This window comes from Pipistrellus kuhlii, unplaced genomic scaffold (genome assembly GCF_014108245.1).
Source record: "Pipistrellus kuhlii isolate mPipKuh1 unplaced genomic scaffold, mPipKuh1.p scaffold_m20_p_21, whole genome shotgun sequence".
In the NCBI taxonomy this organism is placed as follows: Eukaryota; Metazoa; Chordata; class Mammalia; order Chiroptera; family Vespertilionidae; genus Pipistrellus; species Pipistrellus kuhlii.
In genome coordinates this window covers 8946723-8959836 of record NW_023425520.1, presented here as the reverse complement: position 1 = coordinate 8959836, position 13114 = coordinate 8946723, and the positions used below count along the sequence as shown (strand labels likewise).

General features: G+C 43.7%; 1 protein-coding gene across 1 annotated transcript; it reads right to left on the bottom strand.

Moving 5' to 3' along the window:
- Positions 1-2785: 2785 nt before the first annotated feature.
- LOC118726019 (olfactory receptor 2B11) lies at positions 2786-3915 on the bottom strand. The gene has a single exon (XM_036450377.2). The coding sequence runs from the start codon at positions 3913-3915 to the stop codon at positions 2959-2961; it is 957 nt and encodes a 318-aa protein (XP_036306270.1). The 3' UTR covers positions 2786-2958.
- Positions 3916-13114: the final 9199 nt, after the last annotated feature.

The following is a 13114-nucleotide window of genomic DNA, read 5'->3' as shown; positions in this document are numbered from 1 at the left end:
CTCAGGGGAGTTAGAATTCTCCCTTGGTGATTGAGGGTCCCAGAAGAAGTGTTACTAGTTGGAAGCGGCCAGATTTCTTATGGTGCAATCCTGAAAGATCTAGAATATCATTTTTATTTATTTATTTATTTATTTATTTAGGTATTATATGTGTATATATCTTACCATTGCCCCTCCTAGAATATCATTTTTACTTCATTCTAATGGTCTCCCCCTCTCACTGCAAGGAGTAGAAGAGATTTTGAGGTCACCTCTAACCTGGCACATCTATTTTGAGAAACATAGTCCTCACTACTTTCAAATGAGCACTAGAATTAGGTCAGATCATTACATAGTTATATGTATGGATTGACTATCTGTGGATCAATGTCACATTGCTTTCATTGAACTGGATTCTTGGCCTCTGCTAACAGGAAAAATTAGAAGAATAGCTCATATACATCATTCTGTATGTTCACTAAGGTAGTTCTGAAGGGCTTTTAGCCATTACATAGTGGCTGCTCAATGGCAGCCTAAGGGAAAAATGTTTTATGGTTTTGGTACCAGAAACAGTCATGGTTCTGTCATGTATTTCAAGTCAAAGCCTACAAATTTGTGATTTATGTTTCCCCTTTGCTTTTACTGTCAGTAAAATGTCTTCAATTTTCCCTTTTGTCCTAATTATCATATCTATAAAATGAAAGGGTAATATGCAAATAGACTAAACAGCAGAATAACCAATCAAAGTATAATATGCTAATGATATGCTAAGACTGCTCAACGGCTCGCTATGATGTGCACTGACCACTAGGGGGCAGATGCTCCAACCAGTAGATTAACTTGCTGCTAGGATCCAGCCAATCAGGACTGAGCAAGATGAGCCAGACATGCCCTGGAGCCCTCCTGCATCCCCTCCCGAATAGTCCACCAGTGGGGTCTCTTAGCCTGACCTGTGCCCTCTGGCAATCTAGGACCCCTCAGGGAGTGTCCGAGAGCCAGTTTCAGCCCAATCCCACAGGCCATTTCCCTTAGGAGGTGCCAGGACTGATTGGGCACAAGCCCGCAGCAGGCACAGTAGGACCAGGATAAGTGGCAGCAGCAGATAGGAGCTGCAGGCAGCTTTGGACTGCAGGTTTTGGCCTGATCCCCACAGGCTACCCAGACAAACCCCACCCATGCATGAATTTGTGCACTGGGCCTCTAGCATTTATTATAATAATTATATTTTATCTTCTCTGCTTGCTTAATATTTGACATGTATGGCAGCGAGATGAAAAACAAATAAATGAAGTGTTAATAAATATAAAACACACACACACACACACACACACACAAAACATCATGTTTTGTGTGTGTGTTTTTATTAATCATCAGAGAGATGCAAATTAAAACAATCTCACAATTGTCAGGGTAGCCACCATCAATAAATCAACAAATGGCAAGAGCTGGCGAGAACGTAGAGAAAAGGGAACCCTAGTTCACTGCTGGTGGGAATGCAGAATGGTGCAGCTCCTATGAAAAAAGGTATGGAGTTTCTGCAAAAAATTAAATATGAAACTGTCATTTGATCCAGTGATCCCACTTCTAGAAATATAGTCTAAGAAATCTGAAACACCAATCAGAAAGAATATATGCACCCCTATGTTTATAGCAGCACAATGTACAATAGCTAAGATCTGGAAACAGCCCAGGTGCCCATCAGTAGATGAGTGGATAAAAAGGCCACGGTACATTTATACCAAGAGATACTATGCAGCTATAAAACAGAAGGATCTCTTACCTTTGAAACAGTGGAGAGATCTGGAGAATATTATGCTAAGCGAAATAAGCCAGTCAGAGAAAGACAAGTATCACATGATCTCATTCAAATGTGGAATATAATGAGCAAAATAAATTGTTGAACAAAATAAATCCAGAGACATAGAAGCATGGAAAAGACTGAGAAATCTCAGAGGGAAGGTGGGGGCGGGTGATTCAGTGGGAAAAGATTAACTGGGGAACTTATAGGTATATATGCATAGCCTATAGACACAGACTATAGTTTGGTGAAAGCCCGGGGGTGGGGTGGAGGAGGTCAATGGCAAAACAAGGGGAGGACGTCTGAAATACTTTCAACAATAAAGATAAATTTAAAAAATACACTCAATATAGTGCCTGTATCTTGGAAGCCTTCTACAAATATTAGCTATTAAAATGACCTTAAGCTTTTTATTTAAAGTTGTATTGTTCTGAAGTCTGACTGCATTTATATTTTGTGTTCTCAACTAGAATGAATATTTTGTTTTAAATAATATAATATGTTATTGATTTGTACCCAGAGAATCTAACAGAGTCTTATACATCCATGATAAATATGTTTATCATAGTTCCCAGTCAGGGTGGGAACACATCTATAGAACAAAATTTTAACTGCAGAAACACACACACACACACACACACACACACACACACACAAAACATCATGTTAGTTCATGAAAAGAAGACAGCCCATTTTTGGAATTTTAAAAAAGTCATATAAAATGTATGGAAAATATATAGAGAACATACATTTATTATAAGTAATATGAAATTATGTTTCAGTTTTATATTGTGTATACTTAGGAGTAATGGGACAGAGAGAAGATTGAAAAAAGACAAATGGAGGAAAATAGAAAATAGGAAGTTTAGAAATGGAAAGAATCAGGAATTTAGGAATTACATAATTTGGCAAATCCTTATTGAATGCCAGTTCTCTTTAAACAATTCTTAAAAATGTATGGCTCTTAGAATTAAGGACTGTTGGGATAAGTGAAATCTTAGGCATTGTGATCACACAGGAGGTGAGATATTGTGGACAGGGTATTTGGGGAAATCCTGAAATCTCCAAAAAAAGAAAATGTACACTGGTTGATTATTGGCTCCTGAGTGAAAAGCTTCTCTGAGCACACAATTACCTGCCCAGTGTTCTGTAACCAATGGAGAGTGACACATCTCAGGTCCTCATCTTCTGCAGAGCCTCCACATCCTTGCCAGAAGATTTCTCAGAGCTGCCTTCACATCCTTATTCCTCAGGGTGTAGATGAAGGGATTGAGGGTGGGAGTGATGATGGAATAGAAGAGGGAGATAAACTTGCCCTGTTCTTGGGAGTAGCTGGAAGGGGGTTGGAGGTACATATAAATGGCAGGAAGGTAGAAGAGGGAGACCACCACCAGGTGGGAGGAGCAGGTTCCTAAGGCCTTGTGACGTCCCTTTGAGGTCTGGATCCTGAACACTGCACGGGCGATGAAGCTGTAGGACAAAAGGATGAGAGCCAGAGGGACCAGCACGAAGAAGGCCACCAGCACGGCCAGTGTGGCATCATTCACAGCTGTGTCAGCACAGGACAGCTTGATCATAGCTGGCACCTCACAGAAGAAGTTGTTTAGCACTTGCCGCCCACAGAAAGGCAATTGCACTGTCAAGACTACTTGAACTAGAGAGTTGCCGAAGCCACTTATCCAGGCCACGGCCACGAGCTGCTGACAGAGTGGGCGGTGCATAATAAGGGCATACCGCAGGGGCTCACAGATGGCCACATAGCGGTCCAGGGCCATGGCAGCCAAGACAATGCATTCTGTGCATCCCAACCAGTGGAAAACCGCATACTGCACTGTGCAGCCACCGTAGCTGATGGTCTTCCTGGAGCTGCCCATGTTGACCAGCATCTGAGGGACCGTGGTGGTGGTGTAGCAGAGGTCCAGGAAGGAGAGGTGGCTGAGGAAGATGTACATGGGCGTGTGGAGCTGGGGATCAAGCCTGGACACCAAGATGATGGCGATGTTCCCCAACATGGCAAGAACATAGGACACCAGGAGGACCACAAAGAGAGGGAATTCCAGCCATGGCTTGCCAGAAATACCCAGAAGGATGAAGTCCCTGGGAAGGTCTCCCAAAAAGCTCTGGTTGTCAGTTCTCATGCTGAGGCATTTCCTGGTGCCTGTGATGAATCAAGAAAGTCAGAATGAGTAAAACCTGAGAGAAGGAATTGTCGTCCTCAATTTGTGCTGTGCTTCCCTACACAGGTTCTGCTCCGCCTTACCTCTGTAGAGCCACTGAGATGTGGGGAGTGTTAACCAAGAGGCAGATCAGCTGCGTGTGTGCCTTATTCTCGCCCCTGCTCTGTGCCATTTAATCTTTCTGAACTTCACTTTCTGCATCTGTAACAAGGGGAGAGAACACCTGCTTCAACTATAGAGTCTTTGAGATGATAAAGGGACATTACCTTGGTGAAAGCATAGCGTCAGGACAAGTTTCTTCCAGTTCGGTCTATGTTAGCCAGAGCTCCCAACACCATTAGAATGTTTGCCTGGTCTCTACAAACTCACTGACAGGGAATTTACCACTTTCTTGGGATTACCTGGTTTGCATTTTGGAGGCAAAGGTGGAAGGGAGTTGAGAGGTGGCAAAAAGCAAGCATGAGGACTTTGTAAGCAGTTGGAGGGCTGTTACTATGAACATACCCTTCGCATCCGTAAGGCTTACATCTGGCTCCCGCCCTCTGCACCATACTGGTCTCTCCCACCATGGCTGTTCACACTCAGGCAGCACGGTCACTTGCCGTGGCAGCAAAGAGAGCACAATCCAACATTCTGAGTTCCTGGGTGGAAGAGCTATGACTGGGTCATGGCACCTAATGTGACCCCAGATGATAGGATTTGAACACAGGGAGAAAGATTTTGGTCCAGTAAAGAACAGAGCCCCTGGTGCTGGCTATTGAAGGATCAGATGGTCTCCAATGCTAACATTTATCCGGCAGTTTGGACATTTGAATTCCTTATATAACTTCTTTGCCTAACAGCCGTTTCCTCTCAGAGTTGGAAAATACAGCAATTTGATTTCAGCCTCCAGCCTTCTACACTTTCCCCAGATTATACCCCTCAAGTTCAGATGGGGATGATATATTTCATGTAGAATTAAAAATAAATTGAATCCTGTCTGCAGGTTATTTGTGAAGGATTCAATTTTAGTTTCTTATTTGGTGCTTTATGCATAAAATATGAAATTCACATAAAATATGAGATCAGGCCAAAACCGGTTTGGCTCAGTGGATAGAGTATCAGCCTGCAGACTGAAAGGTCCCAGGTTCGATTCTGGTCAAGGGCAGGTACCTTGGTTGAGGACACATCCCCAGTAGGGAGTGTGCAGGAGGCAGCTGATGGATGTCACTCTCTCATTGATGTTTCTAGCTCTCTATCCCTCTCCCTTCCTCTCTGTAAAAAAATCAATAAAATATATTTAAAAAAATAAAATAAATTATGAGATTAGGTTGGATGCTGTAATAAATACCCTCCCAAGTTCTAGATTCTGAAGAACTCTAGTACTATTTGAAAATAACTAAAACTCTAGGATTTTAAATGGGTGGATGAGTGCAAATTGCCTTTCTTCCTCTATTGTTTCAAATCTACATGCTATTTGCTATAATGTCCTCAATATTTTTGTTTAAAACCTAATTATTGTACTTCTTCCCACTATTAATTAAAAACACTCTAGGGTAAATCTTAGAGAATCTTACTATTTTATTTCTAATGGGAACTCAGGACCCTGGTTTTGATGCAGTGAGCTGGGCAGGGCAAAATCAGACTAGCCTACTTTTTTTTTTTAAGATAAAAAAAATAATCATGCCATTTCTCTTTCTTAAATGTCTGATTCCCAGATTTCTTCTTAGAGTCCAAACTGAATAAGAAAGGGGCAAGTTACAGGGATAGTGAAGGAAGATAAAAAGTATGAAGGAGCTAAGACATATGGAGGGGTGGATATACTACATTTAATAAATATAAATTATGAAGCCACTTACGATAAGCTGTGGTAACAACTTCGTGTGATATCTGACTTCGTGCTTTGATGACTCAGTAAAATAAAGCTTTACCCCAGCTTGACTGTTGATCAGGGTGGTGTGGGGAGGGTAGCTGGTCCACCTTAGATTATTTACACAGCAGCAATTAGCAAAGCCAAGACTGAAAGCTAAGGTCTGGCTCTTAACCATTATTCTCTCCAGCAGTTTGCTTTTTAAAAATCAGTTAGCGGAGGGGGGGAGGGAGCGGGAAGAGATTAACGAAATAATTTATTTGCTTATATGCATAGCTCAGGAACATAGACAATAGTGAGGTGAAGGCCTGGGGTGGGGCAAGAGCTGGGTGGAGAGGACAATGAAGGAAATAAGGGGGGACATTTGTAATACTCTTTACAATAAAGATAAATAAATAAATAAAAAACCACAAACCCACATAGAATAGTAACAAAAAAAGCAGTTGGTGAATAGCATTAATGCAAATGACCGAGAGAGAAGAGAATGCCCCGAAAAAGAAGTGTATGTCACCAGCTGGAAAGGGGCAAAGTAAATGAGTAGTAATTTCCAGTTCAGTGTACCAGGCATGTGTGGACACACACACACACACACACACACACACACAGAGAGAGAGAGAGAGAGAGAGAGAGAGAGAGAGAGAGAGGAGAGAGAGAGAGAGAGAGAGAGCGCCTGCACACCACCCTGGCCTGACCATTCTAGCTCTGCATCCAGTCCTTTCCACATGGAGCTGGGCTTCAGATACAGCCTCCACATTCCCTTGAACTTCTGTCTTCTTTCTCCCAAATAGAGACGTCTCTCAAGGTGTGGCTTTGCTCTTCTGGGCAACACAGTAATTCCGAAGTCAGCCACAATAACCCTTATCAGAATCCTCCCAGTGCTGTGTCTCCAGCTGAACATTCCTCACTGACGTCCTCCAGCTCTCCTTTTGACATTGCTAACGGAGGCCGTCCACATCTAACCTGTCAGCCATTCCCCCAACTCCCAGCCCCTTCCTTTAATTTTGGGCTGCCTCTGCATCAGTTACCCTGACTCCAACTATTCAGGTGATCTCTAATGATGTCCTCCTAGTCCTCATTCACTACATTTCTTCAGTGACTGTGTCCTAGCCACAGCTGTCAGACCCTCACCACTGCTGTCCTGGACTAGCACAGCCCTCTGGAACCTTGGAGCCCACCATATTCCTCTAGACCAGTGGTGGGCAAACTCATTGGTCAACAGAGCCAAATATGACAATATAACAATTGAAATTCCCTTTGAGAGCCAAAATTTTAAAATTAAACTTCTTCTAATGCCACTTCTTCAAAATAGACTTGTCCAGGCCATGGTATTTTGTGGAGGAGCCACACTCAAGGGGCCAAAGAGCCGCATGTGGCTCGCGAGCCACAGTTTGCTGACCACTGCTGAAGGCAGTCCCTTTCCTATACAACCCATCACTCACCTTCATAATGGACTCATCTTTCCAAGACTCAGGTCTTAAAAGTGAAGATATCTTTAGTCCTTCCAGTCACCTAAAACATAAGGACCCGTTTCCTTAACTAGCACAGGGTAAGAGCGAGGATTACATTCCTCTCACATGGACTCCTCAGCATTTCTTCTGACCACTGTCATATCCCATGAGCTGTTTTAATGATCATCCTTACACCAAGCCTGCTGACAGTCCAGGCTGTGAACAGGTGAATGGATCTGTGATGTATATCATTCTCTGTGTGATATAGAACTCTAGTGACATGTGCGGATATATCGTCATAATGCTTGGCCTCTGATAGAGCATGTCATCTGCTCCAACAAACAAGCATGAAAATCTGTAAATAAGCTCATGAAGAGGGAAAACGACAATGAAGCCATGGGATTTTATTGTCCATCAGCCCAGAAAGACCTCTTCCTTTCATCTAAATTCAGCCTAAATGCCCCCACCCAGATGACAGGTGCAGACCCTATTTAATAGCTGAGGCCAGAGCTGGGACTGAGTGTGTGTGTGATGGGGGTGTCAGGGGGGCGGGGGGGGGGAAGAGAAGGGAAGAGGAGTGGGAGATGGTGTGAGAATAGGCTTGTGAATGATACTTTCCTTCACAGATATGAACAGGGGCTCTTTCATCACAAAAAGGAAAACAGATACATGATTTGTGTGTATCTCCTGTCCTGTTGACATGCTTGTTTTTGGATGGAACTTCTGATCAGAGTAAAACCAGTAAATAAACTGGCATGTGGAAGGGTCTGAAAGTAGCGTGTGCACTCTGCCCCTCTTCGCCGTGTTCTGCTCACTCCCTGGGTGCCAGGCTGTGTCTACTGTCTTCCCGCAGGGAGCGCCCCTTCCCTGCACAGGGCCCTGGGTCTCACTGCAGCTTCCTTCATCAAGAGCCCTCGCTGAGTCTCCACTGTGGGCCATCCCCTGGAGGCCTCACCCACAACGGGTTTGAAGAGCACTGGTGATCATGTCTTCACCAGGGGGCTGAGGTGTAATTTTTCAAAATGCTTTAATTTTAGAGGTTAAACAATATTTCCTAACACATAGTAAGAGAAAGGCAGTAAATCAGCATTAAAACACTATCTCCATCAGTCTATGCACCAGGCACTAGGTACATGCCATTGCATGCTCTACTTCAACAGTGGGGCAGACTGCAACTTCGTAAGGGTTAGGAACGTCCTCCTCTTTCAGGTCATGACTCCATGGGCTAAGCCGTTCAAGCCACCGTTGCTGGCTCACACTGAGGGAACACTATCTCCTTCCAGGTCCTGGATGCCATAACCAGTCACCCAGGACTCCACTGCCTCCAAAGCATCCACAGTCCCCAGGTACATGCATGACTCTTCATTAAAGACCCTGAAAGCTGAAAAGTACTTAAGACCTTGCCTAATGGAAAGCTTAGTAATGTGACATATCACTTGCTACTAATTTTTAATATGTTAAATTTTACTTTTATTGTGGAGATTGTGATTTCTTTACAATCAAGCATCTTACCCAGTGTGTCATTCATAGCATTTAGAATATGTGAGTGATGTGATTAATTCATGGAATGATTACTGATTTTGTTAACGAATCTAAGGGTCTCCTTTCTGAAATAGCTCCTTCTTCTGGTTGTGGTGGGAGGAAAAAAGAAGAGGAGATGGAGCTAGAGCACAGTAGGATCGGGCCTCTGGGACTACAAAGTGAGGACAGAAACCAAGGCAGGGAGGATGCCAACCCTTGGAAACATCTCCCTGTCACTGAAACAGGGACAGTCCCTCCTGCACATGCTGGCTCCCCACTCACACTCCAATGCCTTTATTCTGTAAATATTTCATTTGCTGCTAAAATTCAGCTCAAAGCTTATTCTCTTTAGGGACTGGTACTCTTTGCTTTACTTGCTGTGTTCCTTTCTTTCCACAAGCACATTGGGAATATTGTTTTTGTCTCAACATTGTCCAAAACAGAAATGAGGTTCAGGGTGTCATGCACTCTAGGCAACACCCACCCTGCTGATGAGCATTAAACAGCTGGTCTACCTAGAAGCAAGGATAGCATGTTCTGTTCCTGGCTGTCTTCTAGATTGAAGTACACAATTTTACTTCATGCATGGCCACTGCTCCTTGACCCACCTGTCCTCTATTCTATGTCTCCTTGGTCTCCAACAGAGACCAAGGCTTCCACTGCTACAGCCTGACCAATCTCAAACGTTAGAAAACCAGAGGAAATGAACTAATAATTGTGCAGAATTTAGTTGGCCCAGAGTTGAGGACCAGCAACTTACCATTAGGTTCCCTGGCTTCCAGAGGGCTTGGTTAAGGAATGGAGGCTTTATTAGTAGACTGTGATGGTCTTAGCAGGGGAAGGACATTTAGGGATGTAGTCATTGGAAATGCTTTTTGTATTTCCAGGAAGACATACTATCTGCTCTGATGAGGTTGTGGGGCATTGTCCTTACCTGAGTCTCACCTTCTGAGCAGGTGTGGAGAGATTGTTCTGTCTAGAAGGGGAGTCTGTCTTCCATTGAAGCATGCTCGCTGGGGAGACTTGGTACTTTTCAGGTCTGTATGGGTGATGGGGGAGCTTTGTGGATCTGCTCTAGCCTTGGTCCCCAGAGTACCTGCAGAGACTTTGATACAGTAGAGCAAGCTTATATGCTTATGCCATGGAGGTTACTTCTGAGGTTAAATGTCTTAGGTGGCAAGTCCTTTTAAATTCATTCTTCAGATTAAACTTGACCTCATTCTCTTTACTCATTTCTATAAAGTCTCTGTTTCTCCCTCCTTCTCCCCCCACCAAACATTGTGAGGAAACCTTGGTCTGATCTTGCTGGGAAATTATCCCTGATGATTTGTCTAATTAGTACCTGAGGGTTAGCTGCTAATTGATGTAGTGAGCGAGCTTGGAGAACTTGCAATTAGTGACAAATGTTAGAAGACCAGAGGAAATGAACCAATAATTAGAAATGAGGACTCTATATATTTAACTCTTTAGGGTAGGTAGAGTTACCATAAAGTCAGAATGGAAGAATAACTTGTACAGCATGTTATTCAGTTAGATTGTGGGCATGGCACAGGCTTCAGCACCAAGCTCAATCACTCATACTATATGTATTTAAGCTAGTTATCTACTCTGTGTCTCACTTGCCCCTTTTGTCTCCAGCATAGACCTATGGAGTCTAGTGGTCTCCAACATACACAATAGAAGTACAGGAAGCACTGGTATTTCCCTTCACAGGCTGTTATAAATGCAAAATGAGTGACTGGCATGGAATAGTACTTAGAATTGTTTTCTGACTACTACACATGGTTTCAGCTGCCTATTCTATTTGTCACAGGGAAAGGATGGACAGAAGAGTCTTTTAGGAAATAGCCAGCATGAAGTGATGTAAGTCTCCAAGCTAGTACTAAGAACAATCATAAGCAGTGATGCCTTTGGACAGTTACCTTTCCTCTTCAGGTTTTGACTTGATCATCTGTCATCTCTAGTTCTAGATGTCTGAGTGGGTATTAGTGAGGTAATGGCAACATCTCCAAAGGTAAGCAGGAGGTTGTACTTGGGTAATGAAGTAGGGAAATTCCCTGATTCTAAGTATTGCTCTGCTGTGTGCTCTCTCCCACAGAGAGCCAGATGTGGGATGTGGGACATCTTAGGAGCTGCCCTGACATCCAGATGGGATAATTTCCAGAGAGAGGGAAAAAGAAAGAGGGGCTTAAATATTTTAAAATTGAAAAAAAAAAGAGATGGAATTGACCATTTTGTGCTAAGAAATGCTGGTTTATTATAGATGGAAACTCTTATAACCGACACTAACACAGGTCCTTTGGCATTGTACCAATTATCACCTTCCTCCCCGCCTTCAGAAATCTTTCTGCCACTCATACTGTGAGCAGTCCCAGACAGCAAGATGCCTGTGAGTTATATTTTCCAGTTTCCCTGATAGATGGGGGAGGAAAATGAGGTGAATAAGATGCTGAGAAATCTTGCAGAAATTTCCATCAATCCTCCTTCCTTCATTTTCATGTGTGCAGTGTGCAATATAGATTTGATGGCTGCAACCCTAGCAGCCAAATTTGTCCTTGACCTTGAAGATGAAAGCTACATACTAAAAATGATGAGCTTTCAGGGGAGCCAGGGTACCTGATGGTCACAGAAATTGCATGATCTGTGTTGTCCTCCAGTTTCTTTGATATGAGAATGATGAGCTTCCATCTTGTATACAACACTGATTTGGGTTTTATGATTTAGGAAGCTGAACCTAATCTGATAGACCAGTGATCGACAAACTCATTAGTCAACAAAGGCAAATATCAACAGTACAATGACTGAAATTTCTTTTGAGAGACAAATTTTTAAAACTTAGAACTCCACAGGTAGGTACATTGTTATTAACTTAATTAGGGTACTCCTAAGCTGACCTTTGCTAAAAACTCAAGGACCAAAGAGCTGCATGTGGCTCATGAGCCATAGTTTGCCGACCACCATGATAGACCTTTCAAGAAGGTTTGCTGATATTTCTTAGTGTTATTATATAACTAGAGGCTTGGTGCACAAAATTTGTGCACAGGGTGGGGGATGTCCCTCAGCCCAGCTTGTACCCTCTCCAATCTGGTACCCCTCAAAGGATGTTAAATGGGTAGTCGGACATGCCTCTCACAATCCAGGACTGCTGGCTCCCAACTGCTCACCTGCCTGCATTCCTGATTGCTCCTAACTGTTTCTGCTGCCAGCCTGATCACCCCCTAACCACTCCCATGCCAGCCTGATTGATGTCTAACTGCTCCCCTGCCAGCCTGTTTGCCCCCAACTTCCCTCCTCTGCTGGCCTGGCCACCCCTAACTGCCCTCCCCTACAGGGTTGATCACCTCCAACTGCTCTCCCTTGCCAGACCTGGTCCCTCTCAACAGCCCTCCCTTGCAGGCCTGGTGCCTCCCAACTGCCCTCCCCTGCTAGCTATCTTGTTGTGGCCATCTTGTGTTCACATGGGGCAGCCAGCTTGTGTGTTGGAATGATGGTCAATCTGCATAGACCTCTTTTATTAGATAGGATAGAGGCCTGGTGCATGGATAGGGGCCAGCTGGTTTGCTCTGAAGGGTGTCCCGGATTAGGGTGGGGGTTCCCTTGGGATGTGGGGTGGCCTGGGCAAGGGACCTGTGGTAGTTTACAGGCCAGCCATGGCCCCTGGTGACGCAAGTGAAGGCCCTGGCATCTGGAATTTATTTACCTTCTACAATTGAAACTTTGTAGCCTGGAGTGGAGCCAAGCCTCCTGCTCACTCATGGCTGGCAGCCATTTCTATTGGGATTTATGTACCTTCTATAATTGAAACTTTGTACCCTTGAGTGGAGGCCTAGGCCCGTCAGGGCAGGTGGAAAGCTTGGCTTCCTCTATTGCTGGGAAACCCAAGCCTCTCTCAACTGCTCTCTGTGGCCGCAGCCATCTTGGTTGGGGTTAATTTGCATACTCACTCTGATTGGCTGGTGGGCATGGCTTTGAGTGGAGTGGTGGTTAATTTGCATATTACTCTTTTAAAAGGTAGGATGGGCTGTGTTAAAGCTGTTGATATTAGTAACCTCAACCTCTGGGAGAATGTGACTTAAAGTAGTCTGTGGTGATTTCAACATAAAAAATAGATTAAATAACAGGGAAGATATACATATATTTAATGACCAAATAAATGATAATGAATATTGAATGTGGTTATAGTCAGTGGAGAAGAGAGGTCTTGTTCTACTTACAATAAACTGGAAGATTCTCTTGTAGAGGAAGAGGGTGTGGTGTAGGTTGTCTGTATTTCTGCAGTTTCTTGTTATTTTCTACTGTGGTTAAGATTATAGGAGAGCAAGAATTTTGCTGATAATTATCA